This window comes from Artemia sp. Qi Xiang Cuo, chromosome 19, assembly GCF_049724085.1.
Source record: "Artemia sp. Qi Xiang Cuo chromosome 19, ASM4972408v1, whole genome shotgun sequence".
Classification (NCBI taxonomy): Eukaryota; Metazoa; Arthropoda; class Branchiopoda; order Anostraca; family Artemiidae; genus Artemia; species Artemia sp. Qi Xiang Cuo.
The window spans coordinates 19,274,003-19,298,900 of NC_142812.1; the positions used below are offsets into that span (position 1 = coordinate 19,274,003).

General features: G+C 34.4%; 1 protein-coding gene across 1 annotated transcript in view; it reads left to right on the forward strand.

Moving 5' to 3' along the window:
- The first annotated feature begins 427 nt into the window (after nucleotides 1-427).
- The window catches only part of CCT1 (chaperonin containing TCP1 subunit 1), a 56,422-nt gene continuing 31,951 nt past the window's right edge, over nucleotides 428-24,898 (forward strand). The window contains exons 1-4 of the mRNA XM_089105633.1: nucleotides 428-567; nucleotides 8,011-8,096; nucleotides 15,307-15,435; nucleotides 20,833-20,930. Of these exons, the coding sequence (XP_088961759.1) occupies nucleotides 495-567; nucleotides 8,011-8,096; nucleotides 15,307-15,435; nucleotides 20,833-20,930 (386 nt within the window). The 5' untranslated portion in view covers nucleotides 428-494. The remainder of the gene's footprint in view (nucleotides 568-8,010; nucleotides 8,097-15,306; nucleotides 15,436-20,832; nucleotides 20,931-24,898) is intronic.

Sequence of the window (24,898 nt, forward strand, 5' to 3'; positions counted from 1 at the left end):
TATATATATATATATATATATATATATGTATATATATATATATATATATATATATATGTGTGTGTGTATCAAATAAAACTACTTAGAAGTATTTGGATTTTTAGTAGCTGCACTGTTGATTTTCCATTCATCTTCACCTTTTTTTTGTATCAAATGAATCAATATCAATATGCAAACTTTATAGTTTTAGTCAAACATATTTTATTTTTTATACATCTTGAAGGCAACCTTAATTCCAGTCCTGCTCTGCTTCCAAAACTATCCATAGTTTTTATTCATACAATCCATAGTTTATTTTAAAATACTCGCCTTTCCCCTAACCGTACGTATGAAATATTACGATTGTCCCTATTATTGATTGTACCATGCCCTCTGAATCGAGCCTTAGATTAGCATTTTTTTTACTGCCCTTTGTCGAAGAAATCAAATAACTCAAGGCGCGTGGACCCGGCCCAAAGAGCTAAATTGAAAAACCATTTGAACTCTTTCTCAAAATGTCGACCATGGCTAGTATGCTTAGTTTTGCAGGCAGTAGAACAACTGGAGAATCAGTCAGAACCCAAAATGGTAATTGGATCAAGTTCTACAGGCAATCTTAGGCTAAGTCAAGTCTTGGGCATTGCATTGGTTTCCTATTTGGGTAAAATTCTAGACAAAGAATAGGTAAAATTCCACTTTAGCTAATTTTGGCTATCTTAGAAAGCAGTCAGGTTAGGAAAATGAAACTTTCAGGAATTGGTCTACAGGCTAAAGTAGGCCTATGTCCTGGGAAGGTAGGCTATTTTGAAGTACCTACCTCCACTCATTCTCCCTCTAAAGGGTCCTGTAATTTGGCTACATGACTTTTTGAAATTCTAATAAAACAACCTTTTACCTTAATTTTCAGTCATCAGTTTCTTTGGTAAATTTTTAGGTGGCACTATAATTTAGCTATAGGATAAAAGTGAAAACATCATTTGATGCCTTTATTATACTCTTTCATAATTCAATAATTGTTTCTGTCACAAATTATGTCTTAGCCCTTAAATGGGCCCCAAAGGTATTTTATAGGCCTATGAATTATAGCCTAAAAGAGCATGAAAAAACATCAAATTATGGTGGCTGACTACTAGGTGTCTTACCCTATATGTGCCAATTCAGGGTTAGGTTAGGTATAGCCTATATAGGGGGGGGGCTGAAATTCATTTCTGATAGAAATGCTTATTATATTTGTAATCAGCATCAAAAATGCATCGAATGGTGTATTCACTTTAGTCCTAACTCAATAATATGATTTTGTATATATCGACCAAAATTTAGAATTATGGCCCCTGATAGGCTAAGGAGACATGTTAACAAAACAATTCTTACTTTAAAATATGTATAATGATCCTAGTTAACACATTATCCAAGGGGAGAATATTTATCATCAAGCCTTTCCTCTAAAAATCCTTCTTTTTCCAGCTTAAAAGAAAAAGTTTCCTAAAACTTTTTCCTAACTTTAAAAGAAAAAACTTTAAAAGAAAAAGTTTCCTAAAACATGCTGAGATTCAATGCTTAAGTCTTTTGAAATTTGCCACCAAATAAGTTGTTATATAGATAGTGTTCATGGGTAAATATTTACCAAATCATATTATTGAGTAACAACTAAAGTGAATATACCATTTGATGCCTTTTTTTATGCTGATTATGAATATAATAATCATTTTTATCAGAAATGAATTTTAGCCCCCCCTCCCCTATATATGCCAATTCAGGGTATATATTTATACCTTAGGGGGGGGGTAAAGTTTAAACTTACCTCCCATTTACATCAGAAATAAAATTTGCAGTTCATATTATTGACTTATGAATAAAGTAAACATACCACTTTTTTATGCTCTTTCCAAATTTAATAATCATTTTTGTTAGAAATGAATTTTACCCTATATATACCAATTCAGGGTAAGTATTTGCACATTAGGGGTGGGGGTAAAGTATATTTCTAATGTAAATGAGAGGTAAGTTTAAACTTTACTCCCCTCCCTCTCCTAATGTGAAAATATATACCCTGAATTGGTATATATAGGGGTGGGGGTAAAATTCATTTCTGACAAAAATGATTATTATATTTGAAAAGAGCATAAGAAGGCATTGAGTGGTATGTTTACTTTATTTGTAAGTCAATAATATGATTTGGTAAAAGTCAAAGCTCTCTAGAGGGTGAAGGAGTGGAGGTAGCTACTTCAAAATACCTTTCCAGGACATACAGTACTTTAGCCTGTAGACCCATCCCTGAAAGTTTCATTTTCCTAACCTAATGCCTTTCCAAGAGTAGCTAAAGTAGAATTTTACCAAACTATGGTTACTTTGGGTCCTTTAAGGCCTCAAAAGTTCATTTTTCTCAGAAACATTTATTGAATTACAAAAGAGCATAAAAAAAGGCATCAAGTGATGCATTCACTTTCACTCTAGCTATATTATGTTATCAGCTGCATATTTTACCATATTTTTATACAACTGTTTTCATTATTTTGTAGTGACATGATACTCTAGGCCAGGTATTGATAATCATAGGGTGTGATTGTCATGGTAGCAACCATTATATGAAAGAGTGTTGAATAGTAAATCAAATGGTGCCAGTGGTGAGTCCATGGGGTGAGGGGGTGCCCCCCCCCCGATTATAGTCTAAAGTAGTGTAATTTACTTAATTAACTCAAGTTTTGCATTAATCAAATTTGCTCCTAATGCAAGTTATTGGATCAACCTATTTTGTGCCCCCCCTCCCTAAAAAAATCCTGGATCTGCCCCTGAGTGGTACTATTCTTTTATTATTATAGTGTTTCCTTTAGGTGAGGTCATCAAAAAGAAAGCTACCTTTCTAGCAATATTAGTACACATAGAATTCCCCCTAAGAGGTAGGATTAAACATTTTCCTAGGTAAGGAGGGGAGGTACTCAGAACATGAAAAAGTTTTTTTTTAGGCTGCTATTGATCTAGAAGTTGGCACTTTAGGCCATATTTTGGTTTTGGGGATGGTGCCTCTGCCCAGTCCTAGTGAATTGTCTAGTCAACTAAGAATTGAGAGCAAGAGAAAAAAAATAAGATAGGTTAGCTATTAAGTGTAACCTTGCTTAAGTCATATTCTGAACTAAACACAGTAAGTCTTCCTGTATATTCATTCCTCTTCTAAACTAGCTATAACCAGAACAAAAATATGGCTAAGGTTTATTACAGGATAGAATTAAAAAAAAAAAAAATACTATGAGATTCATCATTCACTGCTCTACAAATACTAGTATTATGATTACTGCCATGCTATTACCTGCCAGCCTTCCCTAATAGGCCCATGTTTAACTATAGGCTATTTACAGTAATATGCTGGTTATACAGGTTTGTAATTATATCTTGTGCTTATTTCTTGTCAACTGTTGGTTCATAACACCAAATAAAACAAATTAGAAAAAATAGCATAATTCAGCAAACTTGTATAGAGCTTAGAGCTCTACCTGGGTCCATTAGGGATGGGGGAGGGTCTGAGATACAACTGCAAAGGTAGAAACTATCATATTTAGAAAGAGCATTGAATAGAGAATCTAGTTATGTATATCTAAGTTTTCCCCTTTAATTTCTGCCCTATAGTAAACTTTTACCAAGAATGCTACCATTCAATTTCAACATTCTTTCCAAATATAATAGTAGCAAATTGGTAACAAGTAAAAGGTAGGTAGCAAAGGTCAAAAGTAGCAAATCAAAGAAAAGGTTGTAAATCAAAAGTGACAAATATATTTGCTACCACGATAATTGCACCCCCAGAACTTAGAAATCACTGAATTCTAGAAACATTTTTGGGACATAATCTTTCATGAAATTTCACTAGTATTAGGGTATGGGAATCCCTCCAACTTCAACTGTGTGCGGATATGTTGTAAGTTTCATGAGCCATCTTAGAAAGGATGCTATCTCAAAAAATGGTTGAGTTAGGTGAAAGAAATTCAGAGCTGGTAAACTCAATTCCCATGATTTGGCTGGAATTCTATGCCATGGAACCTTTTAGGATCTTTTTTTTTCACTTTTATTGCAAATTTTTTTTCAAATAGTTTAAAACCTTATGTACTACAATTTAGCCAAGTGATGAAATGCATAAAACTTTCTTTTGGTCACAATTGTGATTTAGATGTAATTCTGGAGGTTTCTATATTATACAATAAATTGTATTCTAATTCATCAAAGGTTTGTCCCTTTGAAAAGGAAGACTGAAGAGGCAGGTATTTTAAAAAGCTTCCCAGTGCATAATTTTGGCTCTAGATTCATTTTTAAGAGTTTCTTTCACCTATTTCAACCACTTTGCAATTTAGCAAAAAGCCTCACATCCAAAAACTCACCCAGTAATAACAAAAAAAGATATATCATTTAACCACTATTTAGTATTATTTTGAAATATAATGATCATAAAAAATAATTTCTTAGTCCATACTTAATAAATTCCAAATATCACTGCAAATAAGCAGCACAAATGATGTGCTTAATTTATCAAGCACATATAAATATGTGCTTAATAATCAGAACTGTTTTTTTTTTTTCATTCATTTTTTCACCATTGGTAAAGGCTCCCAGATATGGAGTCAAAATATTTGGATCTTATTATTTAAAGTTTGTTTGTTTTTTTCCACTGCTTTTTTTTTAATATTATGCCTGTTTTTCTATCTAAATTTTCACTTATTAAAGTTTATTATGATCATTGCTATAACAATTGTGTGCCATTATAGCCTTAGATTGTATACACAGCTTTGCTGATTTTGTTGACATGTAATTTTTGTTGCACTTTTTTTTCAGTAGTTGGTTCATAATACAGAAAGAAATAATCAGCAAACTCTTGTCTATAACTTTGGCTTTAGCTTAACATCAGCTGGGGGACGGGGACTGGGATGCAATTTTGATAGCTGTGGCTATTGTTTCTGGAAAGAGCATTGAATGGTATATTTATATTATTTCTGTCTGATTCTTGTTGTATAACAGACACTTATTGTTGAAATGTATCCCAGCTCCCTCCCCTCTAATGATTGATTGCATTTCTGGCTATATGTAAAAGTTGGCTGGATAATTTGCATTATTTTTATCCTTATTTCTCATCAACAGATGGTTTATAATGCCAGTTTAACACAATTTGCCATGGTAACAAATATTGTATTTGGAGAGTTTTATTCAGTTGCTATCACTGAATGTTTAGCTTCTGATAAGAACTTTTTCATCAGTTCTTTGAACCTAATTTTATTGAAAAAAGGAAAATAAATAATTTGAATAATTTTCTGGTAACAAATATCCTTAGAATAACTTTAGATTTCAGTGATTGTTCCTTTATGCAAATCTAAAAGAAAGTGTGTTCTATGCCTTTTTTTCCTTCTATTTTTTTTTTGTTTTTTTTAATATGTTTTTAATTTAGACTTCCAGTGATTATAGATGAATTCAGTTTTGAAATGCTAGTGGCAAAAACTGTGGTCATACCAGAGCTCAAGGGTAAGGGTTCTCTAAGATTGGTAAAAAAGAGCCCTCACTAGAAAAATCCTCTGTACTTCTATATAGGTCCAATCTGTGTTTGTCTATTTTGATAATCAAAACTCCACATAGGATTTGTGGATCCTTTCTGTTATTGGTCCCAAGAAATCTCAAACTTAACACAATGAATTAGGGTCTCTCAAAAACAAAAATGTCTTTTCTTTGTTTTCAAACCTTTCCCTGGGATAGATTAGGGTCTTCAAGTTCATTTCACTTGTTGATAGCCTAGCATCCATCCTAGGGCAGAACTAAGGTAGATAGGCACAGAGTAAGGGGAATTCAAATAGCCTATCAGGTCTGTGAGCCATTTTAAATCAATCCCCTGGTTCTAAAGCTGATGGTTTTCATTCTTTGTTCAATTTTGATTATTTCAAATACAGCATGAGTTCAGCAGGGATCTACATTATTGTGGTGGTCTTTGTTTTTTCGAAGAAAAATTGGAAACACTGATTAAAATCCTCTTTTTCTCACTCATCCCAAGGTCTGACCTAGATTGTCAATATGATAAATTCTTTATTTGCATCACAGTAGAGAAATGTTTAATATACACCAGAATGGTTCTGTATGCTTTAAGGGAAATTTGTGGCCTCTGTGAAGAACAAATGTTACCTGTAAAGCAATCTGAATTTGTCTGAATAAGAATGATGAGATTTAGTATGAAAAATGGTTAATTGAAATGCATATTCAAGCCAAACTTGCCTAAGTGGTCATATATGAATATACATATTTGTGAGTGTAAAAATGTTGCCATTCAGAAATAGCTAAATTTCTTCTCTTCAATTTTTTTTTATTGCTGTTTGATAAATTTGAAAGTGACAGTATGTCTTGCTTGCTTTCTTGGTTCATGATGCCTTTGTAAGTTTTGGTATGTTTTTTTCTGCTCTTGTATGGTTTTAATATGTCAATGAAAGACAAAAAAAAAAAAATGCTATCATAGCTGTGATGCAGTTCTATCCATCTACTGAATTATATTTTTCAAATTTGGCATGCATGGTTTTTAAGATTGAAAATTTCTGAAAAAAATGACAGTATTCCTATTTTTAAGCATTTCTTTCATATTTAGTAATTTCATAAATCATATTTCTTGGCTGGTGAATGGACAGATCTGAGACCATCAATGAAAAATAAAGGATGCTAGCTGCTAAAACAACATTGTTAATGAAGGAGTACCAGCTCAATAGTGTAATATACCAGCCAAAGCTACCCAAATCAGCCAAAATATAACCAAGAGCCAATGAAACAAAGTAGCCTACTTTTATGTTAAAAAAAAAAGTCCCATTCATTTGGTAATTACAAATGACAATTCATGAAATGAACTTACAATTTCATGTAATTTCTTTTCCTCTTGCATTTTTCATAAACTTGTTTGTTTGAGTTGTTGACTAAACTTTAAAATGGGTCTGAAAGGAGAAATGTTTTATTATTGTAGAATAGATTACAAATAGACTTGTATCATAAATTCATGCTCAGCAAATTTTGCACCCAGGTCCCAGTATCCTAGGGTTTTTGTCCTCCAGCTTTAAATACCCTGTGTATAGGTAGTATCTGACAATCTGTTAGAAATGTCCATTTTTTAGGTAACATTCAGTTCCTTACTAATTCAGAAACAGTACTATACAGAAAAACCATACTGCAACCCAAAAAGATTGTCATAAATAGTTTATTAGCACTTTAGATGGCAACCCTGGCCTGACTTAGGAGCATCATGGCAAAAACCTGTTCCATGAGCATTTTTTTTGCAGAAACTTTGGCTTGCTATTCCTCACTTTGATGGACATGACAAACCCATAACAAAAAAAAACAAACACAAATTTAGACTGATTTTTAGATTCAGAAGACAACAATTAAAACTTCAGGAGTATGACAAGAAAGGATATAATTTGGGCTGACAACTCTGGTTTAATGTGATAAAGTTTTTTTCTTTAAATTGCTTTCATGAGCAAATATTGCTGAACTTTCTTTTGTGATATAATTTCTTTCTTTTTTTTTTTTTTACAAAAATACTATAACCACAATTAGAATGTAAAAAATAATTAAAGACAAAATTGCAAAATAGATAAGGTCAATAAAAACAGTAAAAAAAAGGTTAATATGTCAATTATAAATGTATTAAAAACATTAATAACTATTTCACTGAGGCTTGACAGGCCTAGTTGAAGCATCCTAAGCCTGATTCAGTAACCTATTTTGAACCATGTATAGGTCATCTTGTTTAAATTCCCCAGAGACATTATCAGTAGGCTACTTATATAAAAGAACATTTTACCATAAAATGCCCCATTTATGTACACTCATGTATTCTTTGTATATGAAAGAGACTCATTTTAATTCATTTGCTTACATGGATTGATGTAACAACCTTCTAGGAGGCAAACATTATTGGCAGAGTTTTCCAGGATTTATTGGCACAATTTTTCAGTAAATCCAGTCTTAGATTAAGCTTGTCAGCTTTATTGCATTTGTTTAGAAAAATATTCAAGTCCAATTATCTTTTAGTTCTGGCAGCAGGTGCAATTTCAAATATTGTAAAGTCATCCCTTGGGCCTTTGGGACTTGACAAGATGTTGGTTGATGAAGTTGGAGTAAGTAAATTTTTATGTTTCACAACCTTATTTCTCATCCAAAAGTCGCATTAGATATTTCTTTTTGATATAGCAAAAAGTATTTTTAGTAACTTCTGTGTTTTGCATTAAGTAAAATTATGTGGTTAAATACCTCACATTTATCATAAAAGGTTTCATTTCAATGTATGCTGTATACATTGGGCAAATGGAATTACTAGGGCTATTTTTCTTTAACATGATAGTGTTGTGAATGGTGAGTAATACTTCTCAGGAGCCAAAAGTGCACCAAGGGCTACTAAGGACAGCTAGGAGTCCTCCATTCCTTTTTGTTTCACTTTAAAAGCACTAAAAGTAAGAATTTGTGGTCAGGCAAACTTTTGCCAATATTATCTGATCATCTGTTGTATGTAATGTGGCAAAAAAAAATTATAAGCTTACATGTCACTGTTTACCAAGCCTCTGCAATGTCATAGAGTATGATAATAATTTTGTAATTAATGAAAAAAATAGTAATCATGATCCTCCTTCACCCTTTGAGTTATTAATTCAAAATTGTGCAACATGGCCCCCTGAGTTATGATTTGTGTTGTAAAATTGCTGTAAAATGAAAAGTCAGTTAGTGAAATCACTAAAGAAACAGGGTAAAATGAAGATTTATCTGAAAACACAGGATAAAATTGGTGTTTAGAATTGCTTGATAGGTCTAAGACCAGTTAAACACTTTTCCTTCAGCAAATTATGTGTTTTTAGTTCTTAATCGTATTCTGTATCTTTTTACTTTTTCTCTAGACTAGTAACAACCATACTAAATATTTAGTCATGGCAAGTTAATTGATTCAAACAATTTTCCAGCTATTTATGTAAGTACCAAATAGAAATTAGAAAATGATTTTAAATATTTGATTATTTAGGTACTGACAAGGTGATATTTTATCATTTTTATCAAGTAAGCACGGAATTATAACAGCAAAAAAGTCAATTATTATCATAGGCGTCAGGAACACCAGCAGTTCACCTACTGGCAAAATCAGCTCTTCTCCTTCTGATTCTGCTGACTAAGATTGGGTCAAACTGCTGGTTCCTGGAACCAATTTTGTTTTGATTTTGTTTTCAGAGCCTTGAGGGCGTGGGAAGTTTTTCAGCCCTCCCAGTTTCAAGGCAGTTCAGTTTTTTGTGTGAATATTGCCACAGGAGCTTGAAATCTTCTCAGTTACTGCTATTGTTCTTGGAAGTGAAAGAACTATCATAGCAACTTCACCAAGTTGCAGAATGGTACACAAACCTAATCATCAAATGGTAGTCTGCCTGAGACTCTAAGCAGGCAAGGCTATTAGACCTGGGTCACTTGTTTGCCTGTGAGTCCAAGCAAGTTCATTTCCTCCCCCCCCCCTTTGCATTCAAGTCCAGTCGACCTTGTCCGTCATGAGTCAACCCAAAAATCTCAATCATCCCTAAAGTTCTATGACTATCTAACTTAGTAGTCTGCCCTAAGATGGATAGATGGATGATAGACTATGTATCAACAAGTGATAATGACATAATTTTTATACATTCCTGGAAAACGGCTTGTGCCAGCTGTGCCTCTCACTCAGACTATCTGTCTTGGCTTTTTCTCCAATTAGCCATGGATTGATGGCAACTTTACTTTAATTCAATGATAACTTTCCATGGCTTTCTAAGGAAAATGCTTTATAAAGAAACACTGCTCTGACCAATACGATACTAATTTCACTAGCATACTAAGTATCTCCTAGCACCTCAAACATGCTCCAATAGCTTGTCAATAAGCCTTGTTGTTGGTGAAATTCTTCCATATGTTTTGAATCAAGAATAACTACAGCATGACAAACGAAACATAGTGCTAATTTTTTTGCAATGCTGTTTGTTTCAGAATCGTTTCAAGCACTTGTATGCTTCAAGAACTTGTATTACTTAGAGAGGTGAACTGACAATTGCATGGCTCAAGGATATTTGATACCTGAAAAGAACACCCTATCTTATCCATTAAAAACTTTTTTAGTTTGTGTGGCCAAACTATTTAGAATTGATTTGGTGGGTTGGTCAAAACTCGTAGAACTTGGATAAGAGATCCAAATAAATTACAGAAGACTAAAAGCTGACGTATTCTTTTCCATTAATCTTAGAAAAACCATTTAACTTCTTTCGTTTTGTGCTGGAAATGGAGCTATTCAGATTTAACGAAACTTATATTATTATAGAAAGTGTTGGTTGTTTCTTCTTTTTTTTTATTGAGCAGAGCACTTTTTGTTTTAAAGTTCAATCTCTAAAAATATTCTAGAATACCTGTTAAAAAAAAACAATGAAAATCAGTTCAAAAAAAGTATCATTTGAGTAATTTGACAGCTTTGGGAATCCCCTGCCACATTGATTGAAAACCTTGCTTGCACAGGATGCGGTGTAAAGGATGCATATTCTGCATCCTGTAAAAGCATATTATTTATGCTGTTTGCAAATTGAATAGACAGCACTTTGTTTAACAATCAGTAAGAGATTATAGGTTTCCTCTATTTTAAACTAGCTTGTCATTAGCTTTTTAGACTGTTGACGCATCTAAGATCCCTTATCAATTTTTAGCAAATTTGCTTTGAGAGTTCTCTGTAGTTCTGGAAAAATTCGCTAATTGGCCCTTTGTCTTTCAGAGGGTCAACCAACGTTGAGACTCGCAAAATGATTTTTAAGATATCAAATCCGCTTAAGGAAAATTATAACTTTTTCTTGTTCTTGTTTTAATAAAAATCTTTATTTGACCACACGCGTTGCTCACAGGCGTATGTGATGCTTTGCAATGTTTTAATGAGCAAAAGTACAAGATGTTGCAAAAGACGCAAAATATATAAACCATATAAAATTGATAAAATATCAGTTTTAAGTGACTTGATAATGCAATAGTAAATACGTAAAAGTTTCACCATTTGCAATAGTATCTGTATTTGTAATTTTGCAAATAAAACTCTAGATTCTCATGGGAATCTGGTCAGGAAAACTTGGTTGCCAAATATTTTTCCTGCGTTGTCCCTCCCTCTTTTGATTCTACCCATTCCTCTGTTTCTTAAAAGATTACCTGTGGACTACAGATACCTCACCATTGAAGTTGAGTGAACCATCTGAGCTATGTTGCCTTTGCTAGAACAAAGCTTCTTTTTACACAGGCTGAATCATTGAAGTTATGTTTCTATGTTTGCAAGAACTTAAAGAAATATTTTATGATTTGCCTTGGTGCTGGGCCTTTTTGAACTCTCGGTGGTTTGGCTAGATTGATGGAATTGCCTCAAGTCATCTGGTATAACCTTATATCTGGCAATGGACATATGAAAAGTAATATTGATTACAATCCAATCAAGTTCTTCTTTTTCGATTAGGTGTTAGGCAAGTTTCGAGTCTTCTTTATAGCCATCTTTTTCTTCTTTATACACGTGTGTCAAAATATGTGTATCGTGGTTATTTTTACTATTGTGACTATGTCTTATAACTACACTGCTTGGAACAGTAAAGACCATCTTAAAAGGCATGGAGAAATTAACAGACATTATTGACATTGACATTGTTGTTATTGACATTGACATTGTTGTTTTTGACATTGTTGTTAAACGTTATGATCTGCTCTCACTCAAAACATAATATTCTCTAGTTAATATTGGAATGAATATCCGCCCTACTTTATAACCTCAGCTTTTTTTTCAATGGTGAAATTAAACTGCTTCTGAAAGTTTGCGACTTAAATATGTTTTTATGTATGTGTATGTATATGTCCTTAACTCTGTTCAGCTTTTTTTTTCATTCTGCTATGATATAACAGTTCCATTTCCATAATGTGATGACTTACTAGCAATATGAAATCCTTCTTGAATCAGGCTTATACAAGAATGGACATGATTTCCAGCAAAGTATGCCAATGCCATGCAAATGTCTCCCAAGGGTTAGTCCCTATACAAGGGCATACTTTTTTTTATGTAGGGTACACATGGCATCATTATTCATTACTTTTGATTAATAGGATACTAACTTTAGACCTATTAGGAGTGAAACAATGATAATAAAGAACCATTCAAAACCACTCGAACCTCTCTTTTGGTTTTTGAAAATCCACCTTCTGAGAGGATTTGATTTTTTTTTTTCTAATAGAAACAGTACCAGCTCCTTTTTTTGTGGCAAGAACTTTGTGTTATTTTATGCAAAGTTACATTTGTACTTCTGTGGAGTTAAACTTTTTGACCTGCCTTATTAAAACTCTTAAAAACTGCATGAACATGAGATAAATGATTGGTCCAAGAGGAACTGTAAATAGCAATACCAACCAAGTAGGCTCGTGAAAATTACTAGCATAATCATAATATAGATGAAATACCAACTAGAATATTTCAGCAGCACCTTGCAGGCTAAAAGGTATAATGGAAAATACATACGGCCAAAGTGAATTCTAAAAGGCGGTTTTCTTTAGAATGGCTCTGTCACCCGGATTTAGCAATAGCTTTAATGCTATTAATTTCAACAGTTAGTAGTAGGGGATGACGGGGCTGAACTGGACAAAATTAGGGAATCACAAATATCTATTTTTTTATGAAAGAAAAACAGAAATTCCGTGTTCCCCAGATACCTCTCAGAATAAGGTATATTTGAGATTTTTTTTACATTTTTTCTTCTTCAAATTTCCACAAAGTTTGTATTTATATTTTTGGTCGAAGTGTCCGAACCAGCACCCACCCGGTGGGGTCAGTTCGGACATGGTTGGGCTTGAAACCGACAAGCTGAAATATGCCCAAAATCTACTTGTGATCCTATAGAAACAATAAAGTCTTCTTTAAAATAGTTTTTCTACTTTGAATACAGCTGTACAAAATTGTTAAAACGAGGATTTAAAAGAAAACAGAACATCTTTAGCTTGTTTGATTAAGACACATTGTGTGATGAGAGATCCAATACAAAGCGAAAGCTCTGAAGTACTCTGCTAGATCCTCCACAGGATAAAGTTTTCTTACTAGGGGAAGACTAATTTTTCGCATTTCTTTTGCATGAAATTGATTCAGTTACTACAATATCCTGGACTGATCCAACCTAGCAGCAGGTTGACTTCTTTAGCTGGAACTTGACTAAGACGTAATCTCCCACTGACAAGGAAGAAGGGTTGTACAGGTGGTATGGTTGTCTTCTGCACTTAGGTTTAAGGATGCACCAGATAACTTATTCAGCTTGAGATCCACCACGGGCGTTTCCTTATGGTGTTTTACTCTCCCTTTCCCACCCTATTTTGCCTCAATTTCTTCCTTTTCTTGGTTGTCTGTGAGGATCCTAGTTCTTCAATTTTGCGGTGCTTACGAGACCTTGTTTGGACACTTTCTATACGGGAAAGGTCTAACCATTTATTGGGTTACTCTGGCGAACTGACCTTGCGTGTTGGTGGCCTGGAAGAAGAACTAGAGCCAGTTGATCACCCAGTTGTAGAACTATCATCCCTGGCCCGGATTGGCAGATTTATTCATATTCCAAGGCTGTTACATTTTCCTAATTTAAACTTGCTTGATCTTGAATAAGTCAGTCCTTCACTTTGGACAGGATAAAATCCACTTCACCGAAAATATTTCTTTCGAAAGGCCAGATTCCAGCTTCTCTGAAAGAAGAAATAATATTGGCCAGAGGAACCTTTTTAGGTAGGGCGCAAGACAAAGCTCAGCCACTTGGTGAATCGACACCCTTTTTTCAGAGTTTAACTCGAGCCATTTATTAAACCTTGCCTCGAAACCACTCTGGAAAGGATCAAGAACACCAATATCTAAGGGTTTGAGTCGGTGGGAGCAGTGTGGGGGAAAGGTTAGAAGAACATTTTTTTTCATTTTGAAGTGAGGCGCAGCTGCTTGGATTGACATCCTTCTTTCTAATTGTGCTTGGTCCGCCTATCTCAGATTTTCCTTCTGTGGACCACGGTCCCCAAGCATCTTTCATATTTACTTTCTGGGCATTAAGAAAAGGCGTAAGCAAAGAAATAAAACATTTCAACTACTCTTAACCCTGCAAGAGTCGAGAGAGAGAGAGAGAAAAAAAAAGATTGAACATGGAGCTGAATACACAAGCAAGCATTTTGTCTTATGTTATATGGATAAACACTGTTTTGGTGAAATTTGAATTGACCATGTACGCGTTTGTTTACATAAAAGTCCGTGATTTTTTTTATTTATGAGGATATTTATTGTCTACTTTTAAGATAAAAGTAATCATCTTCTCTTACTCATGTAGGGTTGAACTGGACACCTTCAGGTTCAACCCGAAAAAGAATGTCCGACTCAACCCTCCATTACGACCCAAAAGAGAGAGCCGTCTCGATCAAGAGCATTAAAAATAAGATTGACAGCACTACTTTTTCTCGATTCTAGAACGACAAGAGAAAGAAGCGAAAAACATTCTGGTTTTATGCTTAATTATTCCGATATATTTTAATTAATAATTTTATTATTATTATTAATTTATATTGTTTTTTTAATATTATTGATTTACTTGATGTTGAATATTTAATGTAATATTTCATATGATTAAATAATTTACGTATTATATTATTATTAATAATTATCATTTAATTAATAATTTCTTTAATTGAAAACTTTATTAATTAAATATTGATAATTAATTAGTTATTTCTATTAAAATAATTATTTGTTATTTTCTATATACAACTAGAATCAAATATTTCTTGGCCTTCTTAGCACCCACCTAAGTAAATTGATATGCAAACCGACGGTGAAATAAATTGCTACCTCCTTGTATTTCAAAACATTATTTTATTATAGGTATAAAGCATAATGAACAGGTAGGCGTGTCCAATATTTCACAGCATGCCTAGGAAATCCAGTTATATTTAGAATATTGAAAAACCATGAATTTCTTTCCTATGCTGTGACAGCGGGAGTACCGCAAGGCTCTTGAATGAATACGTGTTTTTGTATAGTCCTTGTATGAAAATGTATTCATTATACAACTACTCTATAATTATTTATTGTTAGTTGTGCCTGCCTCTGAACTTGATCATTTTTATGGTTCTTTTAATAAGTAAGTAAATGAGCATGTATTTTCTTTAGTTCATGATCCTTATTTTATTTTTTTTTCTAGTTTTTATTTTTAAAAAAAATAATTATTAAATTAAATGAAAATAAATAAAATAAAAAATAAAAAATTAGTAAAATGATCCTTATTTTATCCTACTGTTCTCCTTTCTTTTCAGGAAATAACAATAACTAATGATGGAGCTACAATACTCAAGTTACTAGACGTGGAGCATCCTGCCGCAAAAGTATTAGTGGAATTATCGCAGCTTCAGGATCAAGAAGTTGGTGATGGAACTACTTCTGTTGTAAGTCCTGACAGACCAATAATGGTGTATAATATGTGGGGGGGGGGTATCACAAATTCTAAAAGGGCCGTGTTTGCCTTTTTAGTCATATGTGAAATAAGTAACGTAAAAAAATTTTGGTTGAATAAATTAAAAGAACTTGCTTAGATTGTTTAATTATGTAAATAATTAAGTTAAATAAGTAGCAAAAAAATAGAAAAATGATTTGGCCAATTGACTAATTATTAAAAAGAGCAGATAATTAGGCATGAATGGAGAGTACAGTCAACATCTGTCACTCTTGTAATGATTGACATAAGGTAAACATGTAGAACAATTGAGTAGTTATTAGAAAGATCATAGTAAGATAAATATGTGAATTAATAAATGAAATGACAACAAGTAGGAAAGAAAATAAACCAGTTGAACAAGCAAATATTTTATTATAAAGTAATAAAGAGGGAACTGCAGGGGGCCAGTTATGAGGCCAAGAAAAAGAATATTTCCCCTATATAAGGATATGTATTAATGATAGGGCAATGAAGAGAGGACAACAGGGGAATTTCTTTTGAGGTTAGCCAGGGAGCTCAAAGTCCTAAATGAGAAATTATTTTGGAGAGAATTTGAAAAATCGGTAATTTTATTTTGGATAATCTGAATATAATGGGGAAATCCGGTATGATAGTTCAAAAGCTATTAAGCCACCAGCCATAAATTTTTAATTTAGAGTGAAAATTCAAACAAATTGCTTTAGCACTATTTTTTCGTTTGCTTTGGCTTGGTTCTGAAACAAGGTTGGTTCTATAGGTTGTTAAGAAATGAAAGACAATGCTAGTTCCAGGAGCTTTATTTTGCAACCGTTTCCACAAGTAATTAGGGATAAATATTACATTTTGGGGAATAAGTCCCAACATTCTCAGAAGACCTGCAGCATCAGCAACAGCACACATTTATTCCTGGAGCGGCGCTGTTTTAATTAACAAAAACTGTATTGTAAACACTAGTGGCCTAACTGGGGGGAGGGTGATGGTTTAAATATTTCCATAGATCGGCCAAAACTGAGTGAGAAAAAAGACATTGCCCTTGGTTGCTGATCACCAAGCTTAGTCTCTGGTAAATACTGTGGCAAACGTATAGTATCTGAAGCAGCTGGTCTATGGTCACTGGAGAATACTGTATTGCAAATACTGTACAGGTCTGGTGTATCTACTGCAACCCGCCTTCATTTTTATGTAATCTGCAATTCTGTTCTCACAAAAAAACACATTGTTGTTATATGTTATACTAAAAGCTAAATAAGTTCAGAAAAGAGCTTTTTTTTTGTTAAATATATATTTGAGCTTTTCAGAAGACAAATTAATTACTTACAACAAACAATAGACTCAACTTAGTGGAACCCTTAACTGGTAGGGTGTTTTTTATAACACTCATGGTAGGGTGGGGTCAAAATGACCCCAATCTTCTGAAGGGTACCAGTCAATAAAATATTTAGATGGAAACATGAGCTTTTATTTTCAAATATATTGACATAACTACCATTGAAACCAATAAAAAGTTTGTTTCTAGATGCAGCTTGAGCAAACAGTCACTGCATGTTCCTTACAGACATATTTTTACAGATGGCACAGCATAGGGTAGTCTTGCGGTCCTTTTCCCTGGGACAGATACCAAATGGAGCTCGTTTGGCTGCAGAATGTTGTTCCCCTGTGTTCTGGCTTTCTGCAAAGGGAATCCCAGCAATCTGGCATGTAAGTCGACGAAGTTCTCGTTGTAGAACTTTGTTTGAAGATCTGATGGTGCAAAATGGTCGGACCAAAGCCATACCTAACCTTATGAGGACCTCACGGCGGGAAATGCTCTTCTCTTGATTGCTAGCTTGATTTACAAGCACAGAAACGTTCACACCAGCAACGTCTAATAGAGCAAAAAACACTGTCATTGGCCAACGGCGTGTTCTATGGCTTGTGGTATAGTTTACACATTTCTGGTCCAAACTGTCAACTCCACTCTTTGTTGAGTTGTAAAATTCAATAATTTCTGGTTTTCCCGTGTATTCGTCGACTTTAGGAGTGTGATGCAGCGATGATATCAACACGACGGCCTTGCTTTTCTTTGGCACATATGAAACCACTGTTTTATCACTTTTAAAGCCAAAGAGTGAACTTCCTGGCGAGTTTTGTTTGGCAGGAAACTGTCAGGTATTTCACGCTTGTTTTTATTTACAGTCCCTACATAGGTCAGCTTCTGTTTTAGAAGCTCATCCACGAGCTGAACGGAACCGTACCAATTGTCGGCCGTGATATTTCTGCCTGTGCCAGAGATGGTCCTCGTCAAAGTAAGGGCTGTCCTAGTTGGTACCGAAAGATACTCGGATCCAAGCAACTTTGTCTCCTTTACACAGTAAATGAACGCATCGCAGAGATAGAAAGTACGGGCGTCTGCTAGGCACTGCATTTTGATGCCGTATTTGTTGGGTTTTGTAGGAATGTACATAGGAAAATGACATCTGCGTCTAAACCCGATAAATACTTCGTCGATAGTGACGATGTCTGAAGGAGAGTAAAGTTTGCTGCAGTTTCCAACAAACTGCTCGTAAATATCGAATATCGGTGCAAGCGGCGTTCCTCTTGCTAGACGGGTCTATGGATCGTCAAAGTGAAAGCAGGCCTCAATATAGAGGAACCCTTTTAGGCTCATGGTCGCTCGAAAAATATCTCTCCCAGTTCCATCGCTGGCAAACAGGCCATTTGCATCTTCGTTTCCTGACTTGAAAACTCCAGCAAAGTATATGAGACCAAATAATGCCCGAAGTTCTACCTTATCAATTTGCTTCGTAAATCTCTACTTATCCAGTAGATCGGCTTCAAAATTCGCACGATAGAGATCATAAAAAGACTAAAATGACGGCTATAAAAATTAAAAACAAGAAAAATTTAACATACCGGTTTTTATGTTTCACATTTGGAAAAAACCCTTATTGGGATATTTGTGACTGCTTGGTACAACACAGCAATTCAAAGTTAGGCTCAATATCTGACTATTTCAGTCTTAGATCAGTTTCTGCATTTAGCCTGTTTCTGTATTTATCTGTCAGATAAGTATGTGTTCAAAATCCTCTCTCGCATAGATATGTTTTGCAAAATGGTAATAGAACTTCAGTGGCTTTTTTTTCTACAAAACAGGATATTCATTTTGTATACTCAGCCAGAAGTCAATTAAAGATTGAGGTTTTCTTTTTTCAGTATATTTATAAAGGTTTCTGAACTTACATTTCCTTGAAATGGATTACGTATCCAGTTGTTTGAGATGAATGTATTAAATCTGGGGGAAAATAGTCATGGAAAGTTAATCAAAGATATTTCAGATGTTCACATATACTCCTTTTAATGTTTTCGTCAAGTTCAATTGAATTTTTTGATAAAAATAAGTGCTGACAGAATCGAAATATCCACACTTATTCATTTGCAGGCGTTGAATATAAAAATAGATCTTTTTCAACATAGCCTCAAATCTATGAGGTACACTCAAAATGGTGACACCCTCGCCTTGTAAAGACACATTTAATTCGTTCAGTTTACAAAAAATGTCGGCTGAATATGCAAGCTTTTGTAACCAAAGAACACGAGATACGAGAAAGGATATACGAGAAGACAAATGAAACGGATGGTCAATAAACATTTCTTGAACTCAGACTTAAATTCAAATAAACACGAGAAAATTTTACCACGGGAAAGCCATCTAACTTCTGTGTGAAGTAGAAAAAAGCGTGGAAACTTCCAAAATCCTCACAAAGCGTATGGAATAGACGACAATTTGTACCGTGCGATTTTATAAAGTCAATAATTTTCACAGCATCACTTAAAGTAGTCACAGCATCACTCTGCGTGAATACGCTCACATACTAAAGCCTATCTATGATTAGAACAATGTATCCATTTTTCGTTGATCTTCTTCCCCCGTGCCACAAAACCTGAAAATGTTCCTGTAATTGATTTTGCACCATCTGTATACACACCCACACAATAAGACGACCTTATTCCATTCTTTTCAAAATACCTATTGATCATATCAAAAATCGTTGCTCCAGTTGTGTAGGTTTTCAAAGGTTTTGCAAATAGCACATCTTCTGGAACAATAGTCATAAAAATATATCTTACGTAGACAAGCAAGATCGTGGCATTTGTTACATCCATTGATTCGTCAAGTTGAATTGCAAAATAATTAAATTGTATTCTTTTTAAAAGTTCTTACTCCGCATAATTAGCCAAATCCTTAATCCTACGCGACACCGTAATGTTTGATAAGAGAATTAGCTCAAATTTCTTTGCTGCCTTTTCCCCCAAGCTTGCATTTGTCAATATATTTCGCACATGGTCCAATTAAATTTTCTGCTACTATATGTGCTTGTTCAGATCTTGCAATTCTATAACTTACTCGACATGATGCTTCAGGGGCCATTTTACTCTCTTCGTTAGAAGTCAAGAAAGAAGAAAGGCTACAGTTTTTGATATCTGCTAATTTTCTTTTGAAATATTCAAGGGGTTTATCTTTGTGTGTCGGATGTTTTGTTTCAATATGTCTATCAAGAATTCATGATTTTAAACTGTTGTTGGCAAGAATTTCATTATATATAACCCAAAGTAGTTTAGGTTCTGACACATCCCCAGTAAAATGAAAACCAAATTGTAGATAGTCTGTGTCATATTTTCGCTTTTTCCCCTTTTCTATCATCATTTCCTTTGTTTTACTTCTTTCAATAATTCCATATTGATCATATTGTCTCGTTTCTGAACGACCCGTTTTTAACTATTAATCAATAATAAAAATAAGCTATAATAAAATAAAAAATTTATTAAATCATTTACACGAGAACTTGACAGTCACAATATCACTATCACTCAAGCTTTACAAGTTCAAAGCCTATATACGAACGTCGGTTAAAACAACACTACAGATATTGCCACTTCCTGGTTTATGAGGTGCTGATGAAGAACCGGTTTTATCATTCACGCGTAACGTGATAAATATTAAGAACGCCCATATCCGCAGTGGTGAGGGTACGTTTGGGCTTTTTTTTTTTTGCCGTTACAATATTATTTTTGCGAACCCCCTCCGCATACACTGCGAAACCTCCAGGGCTTTCGCGAACCACCGGTTGGGAATCACTGCTCTAGAAGATTCATCACCAGTTGTCTATTGTGTAATCTGACCATCAGTACAGCTGTTGAGGACTATAGTAATTGAGTATTCCGTCCAAGCTTTAACTTTACAAAAAAAAAAAAAATAATTGTTGTGACTTGCAGACTGAAAACTAGTCAAAAATGCATGAAGTTGCTCACAAAATAAACTTTTTAATGCGTCTAAATTATAATTATATAATATATCTATTTGTATATGTATTAAATGAAAATCTTTTAGGTTATTATTGCCGCTGAATTACTGAAAAATGGCGATGAATTAGTAAATCAGAAGATTCACCCAACTTCTGTTTATACTGGGTACCGTTTAGCTTGCAAGTAAGTTTCATTTTCTTTTTAAAATTTTTGTTTTTCATATATATAATATTTAGGAATAATACACTCCGTACCTATATGTGGATGCAAGACTTGAAGTATTTCAAAGAATGCAGAGAAGCAACTACTCTGCTTCGAAAAGAATTGCTGACGAATAATCCATGTGACTCACTGGACCGATAGAGGAATCCCAGATAAGGATAGATACTGAACAGTCACTGGTGACCAATGAGATCAGAATGAGGAGATGAGGTACTGGGGGAGGGGCATGATCTGCATGAATGAAGGACGCCTCCCACACGATGTATGGTGTTAGAACTCATTCGGTCTTAGAAGGAGGGGAAGACAGCGCGACGGACTTGGTTGGTCCCTGAAGAAAGAGGCAACAAGTCTTTAAAATACCCTGAATAAGCTCTGGTCCCTGGCACAATATCGGCTGAATTGGAGGTCTATCGTCGCTGCTTTATGCGCCTCTAGGTTTGGAAAGCCTAAGTCTGAGTAAGTATTATAAATTTTATATATACATTTTAATCGACTAGATTGACACTTAGACGAATATTTGCGTAATCCTTGAATGTCAGACATCTCAAAAATGGTGGATGATAGACAGGGGCGTAATTTGCTATGAGGCAGGGGGAAACTGCCCCTCTCAGACCCCAGTTTGCCCTCCCCCTCCCCAGCTGAAATTTAGTTTTTTTTTCAAAAATTCTGTCAAAACTAAGATAAGCCTGCAAAGTTAAAAACATTAAGTATTTCAAACAAAATAGCAGCAACATCGAATATTATTAAATTGTATAACTACGAAGAAATGCTGCTGCTTAGGAAGCAAGACTGTACTAGGGGCTAGGGGAGGGGGCAGGGTTTGAACCCCCTCCCCTCTAAATCGTTGTCCGGCTCTTAAAAGGTAACAAAGATGCATATATACAATTTTTTATGTGTTTTTAAAGTTTTTTGTACACCCCCCCCCTCGAGCAAAAATACCTCCCTTCACGAACAAAAAATCTGGATACGGCCTTGATCGGAAGTAAAAATAAATAAAAGCGTGTTGTGGATCCTTGATTTTTTATTTCTTTTTCTTGAATATTATAAACAGAACTTGTAATAGTTATTTGGCTTATAGACTGCAAGTTCACTGAAAAACACATGTTTAAAAGTAATAAAAGTCTGATATTGGGTAACATCGGATTGACCTATCACATTGTTGCTTAGAAGTTTCGTAACGGACCATAATTATTTAAAAGGGCTTATGATTGGTCAAAATAATCTATTATTCAGAAACAAGTATATCTTCTGACAAACTTTGTTTGTTATTGAGAATTCCGTCAAAACAGAAAACATTCCATACAGAGAAACCCACAAAGGGATACAAAAATAGATTAATGAATTTACTTTTTGATCAAATGGGACCATTCATTTCGATTACATTTAGTTATTCATACGGATATGTATCCTGCTAGCAGCAACATGTTGGTCAGTGACATTACAACTTGTAATAAATTAGAATTTTCAGCACATAGAATTCGTCAAAACCGCCAAAGTAGAGGATTTTTATGAAAATTACGTGTTTTTTAGCGAAATCATTAATTTTGTAGAACTGGGGTTGGGAGGGGGCTCCCCGTACTTCCTGGACACGCCCCTTATCTAAGTACACATTATGTACCGTGTGAAATCAATTTAATTTGAAAAAAAAAAAAAAAAAACATTGATCGGATGTTATTTTTGTCAGGTTTAGTGAGGAATCTACAGGATAGTGTAGCGTACAGTCATGTTTTGATGAGTGATAGCAATATATAAGCTTATAATGTGAAATCTGGAATTGGTTCTGCTATTATACTCTAGGGATATTATTAGTTGCGAGCCAGGAAGAGCATTAATTTTTTGAAAACAAACAGTCGCAATTTTGAAATCAAGCATGGATGAATGCTTAAAAATTATGTAAGCCTACAAGCGATAAAACAGCCCAGTCCGAGAAAATGGCGCTTCACAGATGCCATACTTTATAGTGTACAGTCTTTGCTTTACAAGTCTACAGATAGCTCTGAAATTATACATACAAATCTGGCTATCAGACCGTGATGGGGCTGAATCTATTTTATAAACACTGAGACAGTGTTTATCAATATCAAAAGATATGACATCGCGGAAAACCTTGAATCCTACAAATTTGTTTCAATTAAAATATTTTACATTTAGGTTTTTTTCTTGCGAAACATGCAATTTTGCAATACGCATACAGCTGTAATTTGGGTCAAAAAGACAAGAAACCTATATCATTGGGCTTGCTACTTTCATATATTTATCTATTTGCCAAGAGCTTATGATGTTGCTTATACTATTTCTTAGATAATTATCAAAACTTGCGTTAAAAATAGAAACAACTTCCCATTTTCTCATATTTATGACGTATATTTTAATCTGAAATAATTGAATAAATAATTACTATGAATAAATGGATTAAGCTAAATTTTAGCTATGGAATGTTAGCAGAATTGTCGTACGCTGAAACATTAAAACCTTAGGGTTGCAGAAAAATAACATACTTCGAAATTTCAGGGGGAGCGGAGATCCTAATGTTTCTGTTACCCTTGCCTCTTTAGTGTAAAGTTACTTTGTTGTTGCTGTCGTTGATTAGTTTTTTAGAGTAGAAAGATGTCATTTCCAGGGCTTCTACATGGTCACTATTTGTCACTATTTTCGAGAAATGGTCATTAAAGTCACTTTTTTATGGAAGTTGCGAAGTTCTTTTTTTTCCAAGAATTCGTTCTTCCTGGCGAATGCAGAATCCTTTATAGTGGAATGATTTGAGAAAAAAAAGTCATTTTTTTCGCAGGTGCTTTTTTTTGTGGACAGATGTAACATTGGCAGCTGACAAGGTAATTTCCAATTTTGATTTTCAACCAAAACGGTAAGGCTACAGTGCAGCTCATCATCTCTACTTGGTATAATTTAACAACGGAAGACTTTGTCACCATCGTAGCATAAATGGATGTGGGCTGTCTTCTTCTTCTTGTATTCCTTGGAATTGCTTTTTTTTTTTTTTACGTAAAGCTGTTGCATGTAAGCGAGAGCAGCAAAAGGGATTGATGACCCTTGCCACTGGAGACCGAGATTAGGCTATTAGCTGATGTCCTTTTAGAAGGAGGTAGATAGAGATCAGTTTGTGTAGAATAATTGAAGTAATTCAAAGGTTGATCCCATTTGCCTTCCCCTTAGTAGTTTTTCATGTTTAACCTGTTCTGTTCCTTATTCAAGAGTTTCGATCTGGTGGCAAATCTGATCCCTCATCAAGTATAAAACTTCCTAAATAATCTTATATCTGTAACCTTGATGCATGTAAAGATGGCAATTTTCATGGAAATAGGGTTTTTCTGGATCAAACCTTAGATAAAGTAAAGATAGTTTTTGTTTTTGATTTTCACATAAAATTGAACTTATATTTTAATTTCCTTTTCTTTTTTCAGTGGCTTCATACTGGAGTGAGACATGCACTATGGGAAAGTGCAAATATTTGAAGGAACGGCTGTCAAAAGACGATCCCACTAGTTGACCCTATAAAGATTGGTGTACTGAAGTGCTCAGGGATTCTGCTGCATTTTCCTGCTTCTTGTGTATCTGTATATTGAGCTGCTCAAAAGGCACACAAGCTCTGGAGCAGCATGTTAGAACAGAAGGTCATTAGTGAAACGTGTGCAATAAATTAAATCCTTTGCAACTACGGATGGGAGTACCTTCTCACGCTAACGCTAGTGGAGACTCTTTGCCTTCTAACTCTCACTTACCATTCGTTTGTTTGAAGGACAACACTTTGAAAGCTGAACTTATCTGGGCGCTGAAAATGGTCTTGTCGAATCTTCCGGCTGTATCTTTTGATGGTTTCGCAACTACCTTCAAAAAATATTTGGGGATGGGATGCCCAAGGACTTCGCTCTTGGAGCTGGTAAGCTTGCATACATCATAACCGACGCTTTGTC